This window comes from Podarcis erhardii (genome assembly GCF_964252035.2).
Source record: "Podarcis erhardii genome assembly, chromosome: 7".
In the NCBI taxonomy this organism is placed as follows: Eukaryota; Metazoa; Chordata; class Lepidosauria; order Squamata; family Lacertidae; genus Podarcis; species Podarcis erhardii.
This window is the reverse complement of record NC_138511.1, coordinates 79749764-79773962: the sequence shown is the minus strand read 5'-3', so window position 1 is coordinate 79773962 and position 24199 is coordinate 79749764. Positions and strand designations below refer to the sequence as shown.

The 24199-nt window shown below is 42.0% G+C and overlaps 1 protein-coding gene across 1 annotated transcript in view; it reads left to right on the top strand.

The window, feature by feature from the left end:
* Positions 1 to 18388, top strand: part of LOC309346057 (phospholipase A2 inhibitor gamma subunit B-like) — a 50486-nt gene extending 32098 nt beyond the window's left edge. Inside the window, exons 6-8 of the mRNA XM_081869720.1 lie at positions 5040 to 5192; positions 14418 to 14573; positions 18077 to 18388. Coding sequence (XP_081725846.1) covers positions 5040 to 5192; positions 14418 to 14573; positions 18077 to 18240 — 473 coding nt within the window. The 3' untranslated portion in view covers positions 18241 to 18388. The remainder of the gene's footprint in view (positions 1 to 5039; positions 5193 to 14417; positions 14574 to 18076) is intronic.
* The last annotated feature ends 5811 nt before the right edge of the window (positions 18389 to 24199 follow it).

Below are 24199 nucleotides of genomic sequence, written 5' to 3'. Positions count from 1 at the left end.
CCATGCTTTTCAACATCTACATGCAGCCGCTGGGAGAGATCATCAGGGGGTTTGGGCTGGGTGTTCATCAGTATGCGGATGATACCCAGCTCTACCTCTCTTTCAAATCAGAACCAGTGAAGGCGGTGACAGTCCTGTGTGAGTGTCTGGAGGCGGTTGGAGGATGGATGGCGGCTAACAGATTGAGATTGAATCCTGACAAGACAGAAGTACTGTTTCTGGGGGACAGGAGGCGGGCAGGTGTGGAGGACTCCCTGGTCCTGAATGGGGTACCTGTGCCCCTGAAGGACCAGGTGTGCAGCCTGGGAGTCATTTTGGACTCACAGCTGTCCATGGAGGCACAAGTTAAATCCGTGTCCAGGGCAGCTGTGTACCAGCTCCATCTGGTACGCAGGCTGAGACCCTATCTGCCTGTGGACTGCCTCGCCAGAGTGGTGCATGCTCTGGTTATCTCCCGCTTGGACTACTGCAATGCACTCTACGTGGGGCTACCTTTGAAGGTGACCCGGAAACTACAACTAATCCAGAACGCAGCAGCCAGACTGGTGACAGGGAGCGGCCGCCGAGACCATATAACACCGGTCTTGAAAGACCTACATTGGCTCCCAGTACGTTTCCGAGCACAATTCAAAGTGTTGGTGCTGACCTTTAAAGCCCTAAACGGCCTCGGTCCAGTATACCTGAAGGAGCGTCTCCACCCCCATCATTCTACCCGGACACTGAGGTCCAGCACCGAGGGCCTTCTGGCGGTTCCCTCACTGCGAGAAGTCAAGTTACAGGGAACCAGGCAGAGGGCCTTCTCGGTAGTGGCGCCCTCCCTGTGGAATGCCCTCCCACCAGATGTCAAAGAGAACAACAACTACCAGACTTTTAGAAGACATCTGAAGGCAGCCCTGTTTAGGGATGCTTTTAATGTTTGATGTATCATAGTATTTTAATATTCTTTTGGAAGCCGCCCAGAGTGGCTGGGGAGGCCCAGCCAGATGGGCGGGGTATAAATAATAAATTATTATTATTATTATTATTATCCTCTGTCTCATGAATTTACTCCAACATTGGTTGTCTCTTTCCATCACATTTCGGTTTCAGCATAGAGATCCTGGCATGCATCAGACCAGGGCTGGCTAAGCTATGGTCCTCTAGAAGGTGCTGGACCACCACCCACATCCACCTCAGCCAGCATGGCCAATGGATGGAGATGGTGGAAGCTATAGTTCAGTAAATTCTAGAGGGCCACAGTTTAGCCATCCATGCATTAACCAGCGATCTGCACTATACCAGAAGCCATAAAGTCTGGTTTGATTTTGGTTAGACTTCCATCATAAGGTGAGGCAGTAAGTTAATTAAATTATTACAAATTCAATGCAGACATCATTTGTGGCAGCTGTAGCTTTTTTCTCTTCTTGCTGCTGCACCAGATGGTCCAGATTAGATTGTACAAAGAAAACAGATGGTTGTCCTAGAACCCTACTTCTCCTTCCTGCATTATTCCAAGTATCAAGGGAACTGACACATAGCACAGTTCATCCGCAGCTCAGAGAGAGACAAGGCAGCACCAGATACCTTGCAGTTAGTCTTTTATTAAAGAATCAGAACAGAAAACACACAGAGACACCAAAATACACACTATACCAAGCAGTTGCTGAGACTGTCTTGCACCTCCCACTTCTCTCCATTCCCTCTTTGTCAGGACCCTCCCTCCATCTACAGTGAGTCCCAAGAGACCCTCTCTATCTTTGCCTGGTTCTCTGCACTGTTATGTGTATCAAATCCCATGTTCTGGGAGTTTGCAGGCCGTCAACAGAAATACTATTAGGGGGGGGGGGCTCTGTGGTAAAGCTGCTAAGTCTGACTCCTCTCTTTGTTTCCTGTGGGGGCACCTGCTTCCCCCCTCCATTTTCCTTGTCCTTCAAGCTCCCAATCTTTACCTCCTCTGGGGTGTGTCCAGTTATGCAGCACCAAATCCGGGCTCCAAATCCTCTTCCTCTGTACATTCCCCGGAGAGCTCTTCATCAGACAGTTTTCACCACTCCTTGTCATCTACCCAGTCCCTGACAGCAGGCATAGAGACACCAGGCATGGAGTTGAGTAGCAAAACTGATTCTTTATTCAAAGACACAAAACATAAACAGAGCATTCCACTGGCAGGTCTAGCCCAATGAAGCATTTGCCAGAGCTGAGGATATGAGCCTTCTACTTCATCCTAAAGCACCTCCCCAGCTGGCTGTCTTCCCAACAGTCTCCTTTAAGGCGGGGCTCTCTGTGCCTTTTGTTCTGCTACATGGAAAACCCTTCTCGTTCTTGGAGACAGGGGAGGAGGGGAGAGGAAAACCATGGAACTGTCAGCCTGCTGGGTGTCTGTCAAAGTGCCAGCTTCTTCCTTCTCAGTTGCCTCACTCTGTTACTTGCTTTGCCTCCAAACTGTCTGCCTGCCCGCCCCCCCCCCACCTTCTACCTCTGATCTGTCTTTTGAATAGCACCATCATTCTCCTGGCTCAGAGGCTTCCCCCTCTGATGTTTTTTGGGGGGGTCCCTGGCTGTAGCCTCCCACCATTCCTCCTTGTCTAGTCAGTCTCTTACATCAACATCCTATGAAAGAAGATGTGTGTTGTGATGTCATCAGTCTCAGAGACCCTGGGCCCCTTCAGTTTGTTGCAGGGGGATAGTAAAATCAAAGTGCAATGATACTAAGACATGCATCTTCATACACTGTGCATTTTGGAGGGATTAATAGGATTGTTGTCTCAAAAGCAGATACATCTTCCTTTTATCCTGAGTATCCAGTAATTTTAGAACACAAGGAAGGGCTATATGGCCTCTTGGCTTCACAAAGGCCCCTTGAACATTGAGCATCTCTAGGTTTCAGCTTCCATTTCTCTCATTGCCTGCATGCCCTGGAATAATAACCTGAGATACAAGACTGTGGTATAAAAGCAGAAATTTATAGACCCACTACAATTTGTGGGTCTTCAGCAACAATGATCAACAAGTGCAGGCTGGGACAACTGTGCAATAAGTGAGGGAAACCTGTCTGTATAACACCCTAGACAAATGATTCCTCCATCATCAGAATGGTGCAAATTCACCCCATCTGAGAAATCAGATGCCCTTTTCATCTGCTACATCTTTCAACTAGTATCTTCCAGACAGACAAATTTATTCCAGTCTCTACTGGAAATGGGTGAATGTGTCAATTTTTGTTTCTTTTACTTTCTCATTTTCCCCAAACTTATATAGTGCTTTGCACAGTAAGTAAATAAATAACTCATGAAAATGTGTCAACATTTGAGAGCAATTTTCTCCTAATAAAACATTTCTGTGCAGTTGTGACTAATAAAAATGTGATTGTAAACCATTTCCCCTTAATACAATATACGTGTGTCAGTTCTTTTAACTAATATAGCTGAGTTGCATTCAGCTAAGTACTGTTTTGAGTAAATACAGTGGTACCTCAGGTTAAGAACTTAATTCGTTCTGGATGTCCGTTCTTAACCTGAAACTGTTCTTAACCTGAGGTACAACTTTAGCTAATGGGGCCTCCCGCTGCTGCCATGCCACCACCACTAGATTTCTGTTCTCATCCTGAAGCAAAGTTCTTAATCCAAGGTATTATTTTGGGGTTAGCGGAGTCTGTAACCTGAAGCGTCTGTAACCCGAGGTACCACTGTAACTGAAATGAATGGCCCTAAAATAGCCTTGCTCACGAACCAAAATGAGTTGGATTAGCATTGAATACCACCTGCTGTTTACACGCATGTTTCCTTAATATTTGCATCTTTGAATGTACTGTGTACTGTTTTGCTGGAGAACTGATTAGCAAAAATCAGAAAATTATGGTTTGATAGACAGCAGAGCCTGGTGATGCAGTCCCTCAGAAATTTCACCAGAGTCCTGGAGCCTCTCTCTGACTGGTTTTGTTAACCAGTTAACCAGAGGGAGGTGGAGCAGCACTTTGGGAGGGAGAATAAAAGGAGCAGTTTCTGGTAGGGTTGCCATTTGTCCAGGACTTCCTGGACATATATGGAATAACACATTCATCAGCTGCGTCTGGGCGGAAATTGGCTAAATGTCTGGGTAAATCTGGACGTATGGCAGCCCATGTCGGAAGTGCTGATTTTGCCAATTTCCCCTTAAAATAGCTCAGAACCATCAATTTTTTTTTGTGATCTTGCCAAAAACTGCTCAACAACTTTTCTGTCTGGATTTTCACTGTTTGAAATATGGCAGCCCTGTTTCTGGGGGAGATAGTTAGAATGGGCTTGATTTGAGATGTTAGATAAGGTTCAGGTTGAGAGATAGGGCTAGATTTGAGATGGGAGATAGTGATTAGGATACAATATTATATGATAGAGGGAGAACTGGTTCTGATTTGAGTTGAACATCCACACGGAGTCTATCTATGGCAAGAGGAACTGTAACACCTGTTATATCTAAGTAAAGGAACGAGAGGAACTATTAAGCATTATACTACCTTCACTAGAAACCTGAACATCTACCTTAAGTGAACCAACTGATTTTTAGCAACTGAAGTTTAAGAAGAGCTGTGCCTATAATACTGTCTTTAGGCCTGTGACATCCTTATATTTAGTTTAAGTAATAAGTTACCTTCTACCTGAAAGAATGCATCTCCTGATCCAACCTTGTTTCACAAATTCTTTTTGTAAATAAAACTTTTCTTGATTGTTCAACTTCTACCCAAGGCTCTAAATCACTAAATTTTCCCTTATACAAGACCACCCCCTTCCAAGGTAGCCTGTGGTAAATTGTAGACATTCATTTAATTAGCGTACCATGAGGTGTGTCTGCTATATTTAATTGGAGGCAATTGGGGGGGGTGAATCCTCTACTTAATTAATTGGTGGTAAGCAGTGGGATCTTCTATATAGGGATTTTGAAGGATAATGGTGTTTGCGTTCATCCTTTGGTTCAAGAACTGTGAATTACGTAATTTCTCACTGAAGAGTAAAAATAAATACATTTGGAGTGAATTAACTAGAATTTTTGGAGATTTGGGGTTTATTTACTTTTCCTCCTTTCAGTTCAATGGTATCAAGAGGAAACTTACCGTCAATGTGAGGACCCCAAATTTTGTCACTCAGGTGATTATAGCGTCACTGCAGCTGAGGGTAAATTTCTCTGGACAAAGGTCATCTGCTGCAGAACGGAACTGTGCAATTTGGAGCCTCCCCATCGTGAGTATCTACATCTATGAAATTTAAAGGCTTGTAAAACCATTATATAAGAGCCACCTAATTACAGGCATAGTAGAGCATTTATGTCTTTTGGTCCATTCAGACATAGTGTGCAAGGGTCCAAGAGTATCTACAGTTGATCTTTGAATCTCGAATGGATAGAGTAAATGATCTCCTAGAATCATAGAATCATACAGTTGGAAGAGACCACAAGGGCCATCGAGTCCAACCCCCTGCCAAGCAGGAAACACCATCAGAGCACGCCTGACATATGGTTAAAAAAGGCTCCTTAAAAAAAAGGCTCCTTCTCGGGTCAGGGAGGGCGCAAATGGTGCCTGCCAAGTCACCAGGTCCACAGGCTTCAGCGCCTGTGGTTTCTGACGGTCCCCGCGTCGCCACGGCGGCAGGACCCATCTCCTATTGAGCCGATTCCCTCCGGAGCTCGGAGGGAATCCGCCATTAGACGATAGCGCTAACCCGGAAGTCAGAATCATAGAATCATAGAGTTGGAAGAGACCACAAGGGCCATCGAGTCCAACCCCCTGCCAAGCAGGAAACACCATCAGTGCACTCCTGACATATGGTTGCCAAGCCTCTGCTCAAAGACCTCCAAAGAAGTAGACTCCACCACACTCCTTGGCAGCAAATTCCACTGTCGAACAGCTCTTACTGTCAGGAAGTTCTTCCTAATGTTTAGGTGGAATCTTTTTTCTTGTAGTTTGGAACCATTGCTCCATGTCCGCTTCTCTGGAGCAGCAGAAAACAACCTTTCTCCCTCCTCTATGTGACATCCTTTTATATATTTGAACATGGCTATCATATCACCCCTTAACCTCCTCTTCTCCAGGCTAAACATGCCCAGCTCCCTTAGCCGTTCCTCATAAGGCATCGTTTCCAGGCCTTTGACCATTTTGGTTGCCCTCCTCTGGACACGTTCCAGTTTGTCAGTGTCCTTCTTGAACTGTGGTGCCCAGAACTGGACACAGTACTCCAGGTGAGGTCTGACCAGAGCAGAATACAGTGGCACTATTACTTCCCTTGATCTAGATGCAATACTCCTATTGATGCAGCCCAGAATTGCATTGGCTTTTTTAGCTGCCGCGTCACACTGTTGGCTCATGTCAAGTTTGTTTGTTTTTTTTTTTAAATAATTTTTATTGATTTTACAACATAAACAAAAAACAAATAAACATAACACGACTTCCCCAAACCTCCCCTTCCCTGCATCCATATTTTAAAATTTTTAGCAATTCTTCATCCCATTTTTATATTTAATTCTCTTTAAAAAAATTCTATTTTATAAATTTCAATTTATAGCTGTAATTCTTTGTATCCAATCCCTTGACATCTTAACATTCCGAAATTTTACAACAATTTTTAAGATAGATTTTAAATTTTTTCCAGTCCTCCTCCACTGTCTCTTTCCTCTGGTCACGAATTCTGCCGGTCATCTCTGCCAGTCCCATAAATTCAGTCACCTTGGTCTGCCATTCTTCCAGAGTAGGTAATTCTTTAGTCTTCCAATACTTCGCCAAAAGGATTCTTGCTGCTGTTGTTGCATACATAAAAAAGGTCCTATCTTTCTTTGGTACCAATTGGCCGACCATGCCCAGGAGAAAAGCCTCCGGTTTCTTTACAAATGTCCACTTAAGGATTTTCTTAATTTCATTATAGATCATTTCCCAGTAGGCCTTAATCTTTGGGCAGGTCCACCAAAGGTGATAAAAAGTTCCTTCACATTCATTGCACTTCCAACAATTGTTATTGGGCAAATGATATATCTTTGCAAGCTTGACTGGAGTCATGTACCACCTATAGATCATTTTCATTATGTTCTCTTTCAGGGCACTGCATGCCGTAAATTTAATACCTGTGGTCCATAACTGCTCCCAGTCAGCAAACATAATATCATGACCAATATCCTGTGCCCACTTAATCATAGCTGATTTAACCGTTTCATCCTGTGTATTCCATTTTAGCAGCAAATTATACATTCTAGACAAATTCTTAGTATTGGGTTCTAGCAATTCTGTTTCTAACTTTGACCTCTCCTTCTGAAATCCTAGTTTTCTGTCCTGCTTAAAAGTTTCATTGATCTGGAAATAATGTAACCAATCTCGGACTTTAGGTTTCAATTTCTCAAAACTCTGTAATTTCAACTTTTCACCATCATATTCTATAATTTCACAATATTTTGGCCAATCTGTATCCATGTTCAGTCTTTTTACCGCCTTGGCTTCCATTGGTGACAACCACCTGGGGGTTTTACTTTCAAGCAAATCTTTATATCGATTCCATACATTATACAATGCTTTCCTAACAATATGGTTTTTAAAATTTCTATGTACCTTTACCTTGTCATACCATAAATATGCATGCCAACCAAAACTATTATCATAACCTTCCAGGTCCAGAATGTCTGTATTCTCAAGAAGTAGCCATGGTTTCAGCCAGCAAAAAGCTGCTGCTTCATAATAAAGTTTTAAGTCCGGCAGGGCAAAGCCCCCTCTATCCTTTGCATCAGTCAAAATCTTAAATTTTATTCTGGGTTTTTTGCCCTGCCAGACAAATTTAGATATGTCTTTCTGCCACTTCTTGAAACAGTCCATCTTATCTAGAATTTGCAATGTCTGGAACAAAACAACAATCTCGGCAATACATTCATCTTGATAACAGCAATTCGGCCTAACAAGGAAAGTCTCAATCTTGACCATATATCGAAATCTTTCTTCACTTCGGCCCAGCATTTCTCATAATTGTCTTTAAATAGGTTCACATTCTTAGATGTTAAATTCACCCCCAGATATTTTACCTTTTTAGTAATTTCCAAACCAGTTTCTCTTTGAAAACTATCTTTTTCCCCCACCGTAAGATTTTTTTCCAACACCTTTGTCTTATGTTTATTTAATTTAAAACCTGCTACCTGACCAAATATTTCAATAAGTTCCAAAACTCTTTTTGTACTGGTTTCTGGCTGTTGTAATGTCAAGACTAGATCATCTGCAAATGCTCTTAACTTATAATGTTTAGTTCCGACCTGTATACCTTTAACCAGCTGGTCTCTTCTAATCATATTTAGGAAAACCTCCAGTACCGATATAAACAATAGAGGGGAAATTGGGCATCCCTGTCGTGTCCCTTTCTCTATTGGAATTTCGTCCATAACCATACCATTTACAATTAGTTTGGCCTTTTGCTCAGAGTAAATTGCACTTATACCATTTTCAAAGTTTTTGCCTACCCCCATCCCTTGGAGATTCCTCTTCATAAAGCTCCAACAAATGTTGTCAAAGGCTTTCTCTGCATCCACAAAAATCAAAACAGCTTTTCTATTTATGTCAGTTTCCAGAAGTTCTAAAATGTCTATAATATTCCTCACATTGTCTGACAATTGCCTGCCTGGTAGAAAGCCAGTTTGGTCCCTGTGAATCTCCTCTAACAAAACTTTTTTGAATCTTTTTGCTAAAATGTCTGCAAAAATTTTATAATCCACATTCAAGAGTGATATAGGGCGGTAATTCTTAACTTGATGTTTCTCAGTTTCTGTCTTCGGTATAAGTGAGATGAATGCTTCCTTCCACGATTCGGGAGCCTTTTTCCCTTCCAAAATTTGATTGCAAACTTCTTTCAATGGTTGTATTAACCAATCCTTCAGTACTTTATAGTATCTCGCGGTTAGTCCATCTGGTCCTGGTGATTTTCCCAGCTGCATATCCTGAATGGCGCTCTCTATTTCTTGATCTGTAATTTTCTCATTCAAACTCCTTCTATTATTTTCAGAGATTTTTGGTAAGCCGTATTTTCCAATAAATTCTTCTATCTCCTGTTCATTTTTTGGCCCTTGTTTGTATAATTTCTTGAAGAAACTTTGAAAACAATTACATATCTCATTTGGTTTATTAATAGACTTCCCATCTACTTCGAGTGATGTCACTGTATTCAATTTTTGCCTCTTTTTCAATTGCCAAGACAGTAGCTTCCCACATTTATCTGCGGACTCAAAAGTCTTTTGTTTCATTTGTTTAATTTTCCATTCTATTTCCTGATTCATCAATTCCATATATTGTGTTTGATAGAATTTTATTTCTCTTAATATCTCTTGAGATTTAGGCTTAGATCTCAATTTCTTCTCCCCTTCTTTTATTAAATTCCAAATTTTCTCTTTCTTCTCATTCTGTTTTTTCCTCTTTATTGAATTCTGTTGTATTAGGAAGCCACGCATCACGGCTTTACTTGCATCCCAAATAACTCTTTTTTCAGTGTCTGATCTCAGGTTAATCTCGAAGTAGTCTTTAAGTGTCTTTTGGGCCTTTTTACAAATTTCTTCATCTCCAAAAAGAGTGTCATTCATTCTCCATCTAAAGGTTCCAGCTGTTGTCAGTTTCATTTCCATCTTGACAGCATTGTGGTCAGAACAGGTCTTTGGGCAGATTTCTATTTTTTTAACTTTTGATGCCAGATTACTAGAAGTCCATATTTGATCAATTCTAGTCCATGTCATTTTTGCTTCAGAGAAGAAGGTCCCCTCCCTTTCCAGAGGGTTCCTAGTTCTCCAAATGTCAATCAGGTCCATAGTGTCAATCAGTTCGAAGAATGTCTTTGGTAGTCTTCCATCATTAGATATTGTTTGTCTTTGGGCCTTGTCCATGTTTGTGGAGACGACTCCATTCATGTCACCCATCATTATAATTTTAAAATCCAAAAAGTCCATTAAAATCTCATGCAACTTCTTGAAGAATTCAGCCTTCCCCTCATTTGGTGCATAAACTCCAACAATCAAAATCTTTTCTCCATGAATTTGAATTTCCACTGCCAGGTATCTTCCTTGGTCATCCTTAAAGATCAGTTTTGGTTCAAATTTTTCCTTGACATAGATCACAACTCCTCTTTTCTTGACTCTATCTGATGAAATAAATTCTTGTCCTAATCTCTTATTTGTTAAAAGTTTTCTATGTATCCTGGCAATGTGAGTTTCTTGTAGACAGATTACATCTAGATGTTCCTTCTTTAATAAATGGAATACTTGACCCCTTTTTCGAGGGTGGTTCAAACCATTACAATTCCAGCTGAAGAGTTGCAGAGACATTTTTGTTACTGGGTAGCTCTTCCACCGACTGCACCAAGTTGTTGTTCCTCCTCGGTCGGTGCTCGGTTCAGTCCAAATGATAGATTTGAAATGTCCGGTACTTCCCCCTCACTAACAGTTCCTTTCATGTCAAGTTTGTGGTCATGTCAAGTTTGTGGTCAACCAAGACTCCTAGATCCTTTTCACATGTACTGACCTCAAGCCAGGTGTCACCCATCTTGTATTTGTGCCTCTCATTTTTTTTTGCCCAAGTGCAATACTTTACATTTCTCCCTATTAAAATTCATCTTGTTTGTTTTGGCCCAGTTCTCTAATCTGTCAAGGTTGTTTTGAAGTGTGATCCTGTCCTCTGGGGTGTTAGCCACCTCTCCCAGTTTGGTGTCATCTGCAAATTTGATCAGGATGCCCTTGAGTCCATCATCCAAGTCGTTGATAAAGATGTTGAATAAGACGGGGCCCAAGACAGAACCCTGTGGCACCCCACTAGTCACTCTTCTCCAGGATGAAGAGGAACCATTGATGAGCACGCTTTGGGTTCGGTCAGACAGCCAGTTACAAATCCACTGAGTGGTAGCATAGTCAAGCCCGCATTTTACCAGCTTCTTTACAAGAATATCATGGGGCACCTTGTCAAATGCCTTGCTGAAATCAAGGTAGGCTACATCCACTGCGTTCCCTTCATCTACCAGGCTTGTAATTCTGTCAAAAAACGAGATCAGGTTAGTTTGACATGACTTATTTTTCAGAAATCCATGCTGACTATTGGTGATCACAGTATTCCTTTCTAGGTGCTCACAGACTGTTTGCTTAATGATCTGCTCCAGAATCTTCCCTGGTATTGATGTCAGACTGACTGGGCGGTAATTATTTGGGTCCTCTCTTTTCCCCTTTTTGAAAATAGGGACAACATTTGCCCTCCTCCAGTCTGCCGGGACTTCGCCTGTTCTCGAGGAATTCTCAAAGATGACTGCCAGTTATTCTGAGATCACATCTGCCAGTTCTTTTAATACTCTTGGATGCAGTTCATCTGGCCCTGGAGACTTGAATACATCTAAACTAGCCAAGTATTCTTGTACTATCTCCTTAGTTATTCTGGCCTGTGTTTCCTCTGCTGAATCATTTGCTCCAAATTCTTCAGGTCGGGCATTGTTTTCTTTATTGGAGAAGACTGAGGCAAAGAAGGCGTTGAGGAGTTCAGCCCTTTCTTTTCACCATCTTCTCCTCTGAGTGACCCCACTGTTTCTTTCTTCTTCCTTTTGCTACGAACATACCCATAAAAGCCTTTTTTGTTGCTTTTAACCTCTCTAGCAAGCCTGAGTTCATTCTGTGCTTTAGCTTTTCTGACTTTGTGTCTACACGTGCTGGCTATTTGTTTGAATTCCTCTTTGGTGGTTTCCCCCCTTTTCCATTTTTTGTACACATCCTTTTTTAATCTTAACTCAGTTAAAAGTTCTTTAGATAGCCACCCTGGCTTCTTTAGGCACCTTCCATGTTTCCGTCTCATTGGTATTGCCTGAAGTTGTGCTTTTACTATTTCCCTCTTAACAAACTCCCAGCCATCATGAACTCCCTTTCCTTTTAGTATTACTGTCCATGGGATCTCACCCAGCACTTCCCTAAGTTTTATGAAGTCGGCTTTCTTAAAGTCAAGAAATTGAGTCCTAGTATGCTTGGCTGCTCCTTTCCGCTTTATAGTAAACTTCAGAAGAGCATGATCACTCGCGCCTAATGATCCTTCCACTTCTACCCCACTAACCAGGTCATCAACATTGGTTAGGACCAGATCTAAAATGGCTGTTCCTCTTGTTGCTTCTCCCACTTTCTGGACAATGAAGTTGTCTGCAAGGCCAGTGAGGAATCTGTTTGTCCTTATGCTCTTGGCTGAGTTTGACATCCAGCAAATATCCGGGTAATTGAAGTCCCCCATTACTACTATCTCCCTTCCTTTTGCATGCTTGGCCATCTGTCCCAGGAAGGCATCATCTATGTCCTCCGTTTGGCTTGGGGATCTATAGTAAACTCCCACAATGAGGTCCCTGTTATTCTTCTCTCCTTTAATTTTGACCCAAATGCTCTCACTTTGGCTTTGAGGTTCTAAATCTTGGATCTCTTCACAGGTATACACATCCCTGACATATAACACCACTCCTCCTCCTTTCTTGTCTGGTCTGTTTCTCTGAAATAGATTGTATCCCTCCATTATTACATTCCAGTCGTGGGACTTATCCCACCAGGTTTCAGTGATGCCTATTATGTCATATTTAGTTTGCTGTACCAAGAGCTCAAGCTCATCTTGTTTATTACCCATGCTTTGCGCATTAGTGTACAGACATTGAAGTCCATTAATCATTCCCCCGTGTCTCTTATTTAAGGATTTTTTCCTCCCACCACTAGGTCTGTGTGCTGTTTGCTCCATTTGGTCTATGACATTTGGATGATCATCTTCATCAATTGATAGACTCCTACCTTCAGGAGCACTGTCTCCCTCCCCCACGTTAGTCAGTTTAAAGCCCTCCTGATGAGGTTTCTGAGATTTTTGGCAAAAACATTCCTCCCAACCATTGTGAGGTGCAGCCCATCGCTTGCCAGAAGTCCATCTTCAAGAAACTGCAGTCCGTGATCTAAGAATCCAAACCGTTCCTGTTTACACCATTTGCGAAGCCAGCTGTTCACTTCCACTATTTTTCCCTCTCTCCCTGGGCCACGTCGTTCAACTGGGAGGACAGATGAGATGACAATTTGTGCATTTAATTGCTTCAATTTCCTGCCCAGAGCCTCATAGTCTCTTTTGATCTTCTGGAGGCTATTGCTTGCAGTGTCATTGGTTCCCACATGAACCAAGAGGAAGGGGTATTTGTCAGTGGGTTTTATGATTCCTTGCAGTTGTTCAGTTACATCTTGGATCTTAGCCCCGGGGAGACAGCACACTTCCCGAGACATCTTTTCAGGCCCACAGATCACTGCTTCTGTTCCCCTCAGTAGGGAATCCCCTATCACCACTTCACGCCTCCTCTTAGGTTTGGTCGGGGTTCTTCCGCGAGCTGTCCGTTCCAAGGTCGCCTGCACATTCCCTGAGGACTGACTTTGCTGCTCGTCTTCATATACCTGATCGACTGTAACGAGGGAGAGATCCTCAAATGGAGTCTGCTCTTCGTCTTCCATGCTAGGGGAGAGGACCTCAAAGCGATTGTGTATTTCTAAACAATCAGAGTGAACCCTGGGCCTCCTACTTCTTTGCGTCACGTTTCTCCATATATCTGGCTCCTGTGTTGGTGAACTAGCCTCCTTCTCAGGGGAGTCCCCTGTCTCCTCCTTGCTGGAGACGGTGTGCTCTGTTGCTTCCAAGAAGAGCTCCAGCTCTCTAATTCTTTGGAGCGTAGCTACACGTTCCTCCAGTTGCTGGACTTTGTCTTTTAATAGGGCAATCAACATGCAATTGCTGCAGGTAAAGCTGCCTGCAACCTTTGGCAAGATGGCAAACATTGTGCAGGAACCGCAGGCGACTGCAGCTGTTCCCTCACTCTCCATCTTGAGAACGTGTTGTTGGGGCTGGCTACAGCAGTCCTCCATCATAAGAAGCGTGCAGACAGGACAAATAACTCCCCCCAAAAAAACCCTAGGTCTCCCCCAACAAACGTTTGAGACTAGCTCCCCTAAATCTAAAGATGGATCAAACTCCTTCTTCAGCTGCTGCCCTGCATCCTCTTAGGATGCAGAATAATCTAGTGCTCCTTACTTACATCAGTCAAATTTCATACAGGTAGGAGGTGGCGCTGGAGGCAGAAAAGTAGAAAGAAATATGGAAAATCTTGGTATAGCACTGCCCAATTTGGGTTCTGATCTTGCCCAGTACTTGCTTGCACTTACAGAGAGAGGGAGGGAGAGATATTGCCTCCAAGGGAAAGCAGCTGTCAGTACCTTCGGATATGGAAGTCTAGAAACAGCAAATAGTTTGCCTGATGCATTATTCAGAGATGATCAAGAGACAATCCTAATCTGCAAAGTTGATGGCAGTTGTAGGACACAATGTGGAGTATTAAGTTACTAGAAGGCATGAAAAAAGTGAAGTGATGTTAACAATAAAGAGAGTGGGGAATGAGGTCTATCAATATGCTAACTGTAGGTTTTTGCTTTGGTAGTTCCACCTCGTGAGGATCTTCCCCCCAATGATCTACAGTGCCCAGCCTGCTACAGCATGGTCGGAACTGGAGCACCACAGAATTGTCAAAGTCAGGGGAATGTCAGCTGCCTTGCCTATGAGACCAAGTGCATTGACTATTTTAGTATGCTTATGAGTGAGTAATATTGCCAATCATCCAAGAAAGTCCACTCCTCTCTGTCTCTTTCTTACTGCCAGAAAAGCACTGACTTAACTTTGTTTGCATTTTATATGTTTATATCTTTGATTTCTTTCTCTGAGGGAAAGAGGATGCTCTTGTCCTGTTTTGGATTCCAATCTACCTGTTAGAATTCTATAAGAACTAGATGGGACAGACTCATTCATGGCAGGGTTTTACATTTTGTGGGCATCTTACAAAAGTACAAAAGGCTCCTTACAGCACACCTTTTCTTCTAATGCACAAGGGGCATCAGAGCCGAGGGACTCAAGGGAGGGTGCAGGACCAGCCAGCACATCACTGCTCCTCCTCATAGCAGTATGAACCATTGGGTGCTGGTCCAGGAGGACTGTGTTTTGCCACACACCTTGGCCAAAGGTTTAAAAGCAAAGGAAGCTGGAAGAAAGAAGGGTCCCATCAGTACAAATATGTTCCTTGTTCCTCAGAAATGAGTTGCACAGTGTTCATCGAGTCTTACTGCCTTAGAAGTGTGTAGAAGAACTGCAGCCTTATTCTAGCAAAATACAAGGGGTGGAAGATGGTAATTTAATGTTTACAATGCCTTGCTGGCAAAGATTAGTGTGGGATTTGTCCTGCTTATGGCTCCTCACCCTTATATTTAATTCCCAACACATGTCATTGGGAGGCTTTCTAAGTGACTTTGAGAAGTGTGTGGTGTGGAGGACTTCCGGGTTGGTGCCTCCGGCAATGGCGGAGCTCCTCCGATCGGGAGGAACTTGCTCCGTGAAAAGTAGGGTCTGAACCGCCATGGCGAAGGCGGAGACCCACAGAAATCACAGGCGGAAGAAGCCTGTGAACTTGGGATTCGGCTGGCACCATTCACGCCTCCCCTACTCGTGGGGAAACCCTGTTTTGGGGATCCGGAGCGAAGTGGGGTGAGTGGCGCGGTGCTTTGAATCGACCGCTTCTTTCATGGAGCAAAGCTGCATTGCTGCTGTCGGAGAGCGCTGACTTTTTTCCTGTGGACAATTGGATTTTAAACAACAACCCGTGAGTAGAACGGAAAATTGGACTTTTAAACAATTTAATTTGGCACCGAACGGGGAAGGTTCAAACAGGAAGTCCACCTTCCCTTTCTGTAAATAGACTGAAGCAAAGTAGTTGTTAACTAAGGTCCTGGAAAGTCTTATGTAAAGGATTAAAACTCCACTGATTGAAACTATTACCCCCCTTGGAAGAAGGGGAAGAGGGGGGGAGGAATTTTGACCAAGCGAACCTGCAGGAGAAGGTGAAGAATTAAAAATTGAAGCACCACGTCTCTGAACCTGGGAACGGTTTGCAAAAAGTCCATCGACGGTGAACAGGACAAATTTGACAGCTAGCTTTAAAAGAAAGACATTGTTTCTATTGTCCACTTCTGCATTTAAAAAGAAGAAAAGGTAACTGAAAACTGTTACAAATTTACTTTTGGAATTGTGCTGGGAAGGATTGATACAAATGGAGACTGTCTTCCTCTAGAGGGAGTTTTGGGACATTGTTACAAGAGTGCAGCTGGAGAAACTGGCTTTAAAGATAAAGATTCTGGGAAACTAGTTCTGACCTTGAACATCTCAAGAATGTCGGCTGAGAAAGAAGTAGCGTCTGTACTGAATAGGACAATTTATCTGTTGGGAAAGCTACATAAACAGATAGATGTTATGGCTAGTAATATTGATATTTTGGGAACAAGAGTGGGCATCAGCACAGAAGTTGACAAGAACCCGGCACAGGAATCTATTTTAACTGAACAAATTGATGAATCAGAGAAGGAGAAAGTTGCTGTTGTTGAATATAAAGCAATACAAGGGGGAGCCTCAACCCCACAGAGGAAAATGGAGGATTACAAGTTGAGGCCCTATATGACTGCAATTAGGAAAAGCCAGATTTTGAAGATGGGAGCCTGGCCCAATTTGGAAAAGGAAAGTTGGAGAGATCCCCTTATGCAGGGATCAATTGATTTTTGGGATACAGATCTGAGCCAGGAGGAGATTGGAGCTTTTGGGGCCTTTGGATTTGGAGGAATTGTGAAACAAGACTTGGATTATTTTATGGGTCCTAGCTTTAACTTTGGAAAGCTGGCAGACCTGTTAAGAAGGAATACAAGTACTGTTGGGTTGGAGCTTCCCCGAGATCTGCTTTTTAGTACCAAAGATTATCAAGAAGATTGGCAGAAGGGACGTGAAGAAGAGTTAAGAGCCTCGGATTTAAGATCTCCAGGTTGATGGACTGTTGGAGGTTGATGGAACTGACGGCAGGGGCCAAGACCAGGGGGAGGAGACGGTGGAAGATGATTGGGATTTTAAAGTGTATATATGGAGACTTTAAAGAATTTAATGACAGATGGGAAAATCGTGGAATGAAATTTCTATGACCCTAGGGGAAATGTCGCAAGAGATCAAGTTCAAATATATTAGTTTGAATGAGAAATAAGATTAAATAAAGTAAAAATGGTTTGTTAATTGGTGAAAAAGAGAATGTAAAATTACAGTATATTAAGATAAATTATTAGGATAAAAACAAAGATGAAGGATTTGCTGAAATATCTAATTGAACTAGAATACAAAAAAGGGAGGTGTGAGGAGGTCAAGGAAACAAGCTAAAGAAATATAAGTTATGTGAAGGTTTAAATTGTTTTTTTTATTTTTGGTGTGTGTGTTTTTTCTTTCTTTTTCGCTTTTTATTGTCTGTATTTTTTTCTATTGTGATGTATTGTTTTGTTTTTTGTTTAACTTGGAGTTTTTTTCTTTCCTGTGTAACTTTTAAAACTTTAATAAATATTATTAAAAAGAGAGAGAGAGAGAAGTGTGTGGTGTGGCATGCCTACCAGCCAAGTGGCATCACTATGTTTTCAGGAAACCCAGCTTCAAGGCAGCGAATCAGTAGGCAACCCAATTCTCTCCATTCTGCTTTTGCAGCATAGCTTCAACTCAAGCCAAACTGAAAAGGAAGTTCCCTGCCAAACGTGGAGCCTTCAGGCTCCACGTTTGGCAGGGATCAACTGCAATATGCAGTTTTTGATCCCAATGCCAGCACAGCTTACTGCCAGTGTCACTTGGCTGATTGGCAATGGTAGAAAACATTGCTTTCAACAGGAGATTAAGATGACTGGCAGTGACTGTAAGCCATGCTTCTCAAGCAACAATTCAGAGAGATTTCCTAGACTCCTAGTTTTTCTTCTGCAGCTGTGAACATACCCGTCACAAATGTGATGTAATACAATGTTGGTGAAAGGCGAGTGGGTGTTGCTTGGTTAAAATGGACAAATTATGCCACCTGCCTGGCTTAATTTGACTCACAGGGTAGGATTCCTAAGGCATGCACTAGCAATATATGTGTCTGCTGGATTAATCATACAGTATGCTGGTTCCAAGCACACTGAACTTTAATAACCATAGTAATTCCTACACCCCACAAGGTCCCATTAAAGAACTAATGCAAAACTTATGCTTTTTATTTCCTAGTTGACCACGATATTTTCGACCTCAAATTCCAAGGCTGTGCATCTGAAGACATGTGTGCCCTTGATGGAAAACACTTTAGCTTTGGCTATATTGCATTAATGAATGTTAAAGCAAAATGCTACGATCCTGAGAAATCTTCAAGACAGATTTACCTCAAATGGTAAACAGGAGAGAGGAAAGCTCTCCTCTTTATTAATTCCACCATTCATGGTAGTGGCAGAAGATACTAGTGAGCCTAGTGGTAAGAGGAGGGACTCAGGTCTCCTGGGTTTTCTTTTTCAGAATTGGTGAAATTCATGATCAAAATAAACTCTTCTGGCATATAGAATCTGTATTCTGTATCTTTATGTTTCCTATTTGCAGAATGTGTAGAATGGTGAGAAAGGGTATTTGACAGGAAATATGAGAATTGGCATAGTATTTTGTTCAACCCTACTTCTCTCTACTGCTAAATTTATGTAGTACCACAAAAAAACACCCAAATGCAAGTTCCTCTGTCGTATAACAGGTATTGATGGGAAGATCCATCTTCCAGCTGTAGAAAGTCAACGTTTTAGGCTGGTCACATGAAAAATGGAGCAAATTTGTTTTCTCCTGCTCTCAAAGGTAGGACCCAAACCAATGGCTTCAAGTTGAGAAAGGAAATTCTGACTAAACATCACAAAAACTTTCTGACATTAAGAGCTGTTTAGATTTGATATCCCACTTTATCACTACCCGAAGGAGTCTCAAACAGCTAACATTCTCCTTTCCCTTCCTCCCCCACAACAAACACTTTGTGAGGTGAGTGGGGCTGAGAGACTTCAAAGAAGTGTGACTAGCCCAAGGTCACCCAGCAGCTGCATGTGGAGGATCAGAGACGTGAACCCGGTTCACCAGATTACGAGTCCACAGCTCTTAACCACTACACCACATTGTTCTAAAGTGCAACAATCTCCCTTGGGAGATTGTGGTCTCTCCTACCTCATTTTCATTATCAGTCAGAGGTTGGATGGCCATCTGTCATGGATGCTTTAGCTGAGATTCCTCCATTGCAGCGGGTTGGATTAGATGACCCTTCCAACTCTACAATTCTATGATTCTAAGGCATTAGGCTGGTCACAGGTGTGCAGAATATTTATGCATACTGATTTGTGTCTGTAAACCAGAACTGGACCAGGAAAGCTTTCAAATGGAGGACTCCTTGGACTCAGCTACATTCGTAAAGAAAAGGTGCTTTATATGTTATTCCCTTTTATGAAGTTTAGTGTGCGTTTAACTGAAATGCTTTTTTAATGTGTCTAGATCCAGCCCTTGAAAGAAAGGATTGTCTTCTGACAGTTCATCAAAATAGCACTGCCCTCTATAAAGGGAGACATATGTCTCCACTATATGACATATAATTATAATGACCAAATTTGACAGTCACTTAGAGCCAGATTGAAATGTGATTTGAATGGATTCATAAAACAGGGAGTTCCTGGGCTTCAATCAGGTGTTTGTAATGGGAGACTGTGACTGCACAAAGTGGAGCCTTCTTCAAAGAGAAAATGAAAAAAGGCCCAAATTACAGGTGATCAGTGTGATACGGACACATTAAAATAATTCCTGGATCTCCACTTTTTCACTTTGTTAAAACTAATTTCTTGGTTTTTGTGGGGTGTTGTTGTTGTTTAAAAAAAACAATACAAAACAAAACAGTAACAACAACAACAACAACAACAACAACAACAACAACAACAACAACAACAACAACAACAACCTAGTCTTCCTTTCAAGGGAAGTTTCATTTTGGTGCATGTCTTTTTTTTTCCTTTTTTTTTTTTGCGGGGAGGAGTGTAAATTAGATAAGATTGGTCAGTGGTAGAGCATCAACTGTACATACAGAAAGCCCCAATTTCAATCCCTGATAGCTCCAGGTAAGATTGAAGATACCTGTCTCAAACCCTGAACAGCTTTAGGTATTCATTGTAAACAATGGCGTTGTGCACAGCTGGAAATTTCCAGAGGTGTATCTATCATGACACCCCACCCTATTCCTCTGGGGCAGCCAGGAATCTCCGAAACTTTGCAAGAAGCATTCTGTTATTACTATAAATACATAAATGAGACCAGCAATGAAACCTTGGGAGTGCTGCTGATCCCCAGTGAGGCCACTCTTTTTCTCACCACTGCCACACTTTTCATCTTTCTTTTTCAGTCGAAGCCCAACAATCTGTGGCTTCGTTGGTCTGCTTGGTGTTTGGTTATTTGTGTCTTTTATCCCCATCTGTGCCACTTTATGTTGTTGGTCTGAAATATTTCGTACTTCTACACAGCAGCTGATGGTATGTGGAACAGTGTGTTGCCCAGGCCAGAACACTTACTCAATCAGATTGCAGGTGACAGTTTTTTTAATTGCAAAGGGTTCTCTTTAGAGCAGGTGATGGGGAGAGTTGCATGTGTCCAGCCATTTAAGCATGACAGCAAAGCATCATCACTTGACTCCTTAGCATAGCTCTCAACTTACAGATTTGAAAATAAGGGACCAGCAGCCAAAATAAGGGACCTGCAGCCTCACCTGTTCCAGGCACTCCAGTCTTCCTGTCCTCCTGCAGTCTGGTCAAACTCATGCTGGGTAGCTTCGAGAACACTGTCCAACCAACTTTGTAACCAGAGGTTCAACTGAATAGAATCTGAATCACATGTACCACAAGGCCTATGCAGCCTCAACTTAAGATGGCTCCCTGGCCTGGCTTTGCACTGCAAAGTTTGCAGCAGCACGTGCAACAAAATGACGTCCAGCATTCAAAAAACCCCTCAGCTTGCATTAACTAGCCACACAGAAGGCATGCAAGCTCCACCCCCCAGTCGTTCTTAGACTTCTTATTGGGTGAGCAACACAGCCAAGCAACACAGTTGGAGCCTTCCTCCTCCCTGGCCGGCAGGGAGGGAGGGAGAGGAGCTGCTTCCTTTGAAATTTAAGGGACATTTAAGGGACATCCTTCAATAAGGGACAGCAGCGGGACATGGCACTGGAATAAGGGACTGTCCCTTCAAATAAGGGACACTTGACAGCTATGCAGGTGCAACCACCTGCCATTTGAACACACCCCTGGCAGATTCTACCTGTTGTGTGTACAATACCTTAACTATCTCTAAATTACAACCCAACCACAGCATGGATGAACCTAGTCATATTCATGACTTATTCATATATTTAGCAGTGAACATGCTGAAAGAAGTTGGTGCTCCAGAAGCAGTAGCAGGGCAGTCCTTCCTGGATAACTTGTTTCAAACCTTCTTCCTCAGCTAATAAGAATGATGCGGAATAAAGTAAATTCAGATACAATCAATGAGATGATATACCAAAACATTCTACATTCAGTTATAAAATATAACAATAATATGTTACCAAATAAGAGGTCCGAGAGGGTACATAGATTACAAATGGTTCAGGTTTCACTATGCATTGTAATTAGCTGACACAGTTAGTACAAAGTTGCATTATAAAAACCTCCAGCCGGTGAATTAGATAACATCCAGATTTAAAGGTACAGCACCTAATATATACACAACACCAGGAATACAGATAGCAGCAACACTTACAACTGCAAAACCAAACGTGGAATTACACAAAACAATTTAGGTCTAGTTCATTGTTTAAACCTTTGGGGTGTATGGATTTAAAAAGGTAAATCAACTTGGCTTCTTGCTGATGTAACAGTTTGACAAAGCCCCTCCTTATCCCGGGTTTCCTCTGGCTGACCCATAAATCCGTATAAAGTAAGTCTGTGTCAGCATGATTATGCTTAACAAATTGATCCACCATGGGAATTCCTCGCAGCGCTTTTAGCAGAAACGCTCAGAGTCCCAGGGTTTTCCAGTGCAGTCTTTTTAATGTGAGCTATATACAGGTATTTACAAAAACAGTCCATACAGAGTACCTGCTCCTTAAGGCAAACAAATACTCTCCACCACACCACAGCACAACCACCACACTTACTGTTGAACAGGCTTTCCTTTTTATTTTATTTTTTAAAAATAATATTTATTAAAATTTCCACAAGAAATTACAAAAAGGATAAAAAGAAAACACAAAAAATACAAACACTACAAAAAATAGGGGAAAAAAAAGACAATTAAAAACAATGATTGCAATGATTGAAACAAAAACAACGTTCTTGGCAGTACATTCATTTTTATAGCAGTAATTCGACCAAACAAGGAAAGCTTCAAACTTGACCATATTTCAAGATCCTTTTTCACTTCTGACCAACATTTTTCATAGTTATCTTTGAACAAGTTCACATTCTTAACAGTCATATTAACCCCCAGATATTTTACCTTCTTTACCAATGTTAAACCTGTCTCCTTCTGAAACCTCTCTTTCTCCATCGGTGTTAATTTTTTCTCAAGAACCTTAGTTTTTAACTTATTCAACTTAAATCCTGCCACTTGACCAAATTCTTGAATCAATTCCAATACCCTTTTTGTACTAGATTCTGGCTCCTGTAATGTCAGTACTAGATCATCAGGCTTTCCTTTTTAAAACAGGTGATAGCCAATCACATTAATCACACTCCTGCTGAGTCACTCTGACCCAGCACTTCACAGAGTATTGCATCAGCCTGTTGAAGCCTGCAGACTTACTCAGTATCCTGCGAATCCCAACACTCCTCCTTAAGTCAAAGGCTTGAGACCTAATAATTCTCTTAAGTCTCAAAATTTGGGAGCATCCAAACATTTTGTATACAAATCCGCCACATTACATTTTGTGTCACAGTGCTGTACCTTTAACACATTTCTTTCCAAAGCATTTTTCACATTTCCGTATCTTATAGCAATATGTTTACTCTTGCTCTTAAAGTTCTGTTGGTTAGCAAGCTGTTGTGCAGCCATGTTGTCACTTAGCACAGTATTGGCATTTCAGAAGGTATTCCAAGCTCTTTTGTTAGGCAAGCAAACCACTCTATTTGTGACACACATTCGCTTATGGCTGAGTACTCTGCTTCACAAGTACTTGTGGCAACAAATGTTTGTTTCTGGGATTTCCACTGAACCAGGGCATTTCCAATATATATGGCATAGCCAGTGGTAGACTTTCCATTTTCTCTGTCCCCCCCCAGCTGGTATCAGCGTATGCATACACTTGCTGATCATATCCTGTATCAAGCACCAGTTTGTAATCTTTTGTGCCTTTCAGATACCTTAGGATTCTTTTAAGTGCTACCCAATCTCTCTGAGCCGGGTCTGCACTTCTTTGGCTTAACATGTGCACTGCCAGTGTTATGTCGGGTCTTGTCCAACAACTTAAATATAACAGAGAACCCAACAGAGAATGAAACACTGTTGCATTCTCACATTTTTGCCCTTCTGGTTCATTTTTGTACTGGGTAGTTATGGGAGTGTCAACCTCATTTGCCCTCTCCATTCCATATGTCTTCAGTAACTTTTCGATTTTTTCCTTCTGACTCAGAGAGTAGACGCCCTCTTCATTTCTCTCAACCTCTACTCCTAAGTAATTTTGAATCTCTCCCAAATACTTCAGTTTGTATTTGTTACCTAGGCTGTTTATAAACCAAGACACTTGCTTTTGTGCAGTTGTTATTAGACAGATATCGTCAACATACAAAAGTAAATAACAAACACTTCCTTGCACCATTGCTGAATATAAACAGGAATCAGCCAGGCTTTGTTTGAATCCCATCTTTTTCAAAGTTGTGTCTATGCATTCATGCCATAGACGTGCACTTTGGTGTAAACCGTATAGTGCCCTTTGCAGCTTTAACACCATGCTGTCTTTTTCCAGCTCATAACTTGGTATTTGCTGTAAATACACCTTGGCGTCAATAGGAGCATTTAAATATGCTGAGGCAACATCAAAATGATTAACTTTTAACCCTCTCAGACTTGCCATTGCTAAAACTGATTTTACTGTTTCAGCCTTTGCTGTTGGGGCAAACACTTCATCATAATGTATCATTTTTCTTTGTGTAAAGCCCCTTGCAACCAACCTGGCTTTCCTCTGACAACTACCATCAGCCAGCTTTTTCACTTTAAAAACCCACTTACAGCTTATGGGCTTTTTACCTTCAGGCAATTCTGTAGGTACAAACGCATTGTTGTTTAGCAGAGAGTTATACTCTGCCTGCATTGCCTTTA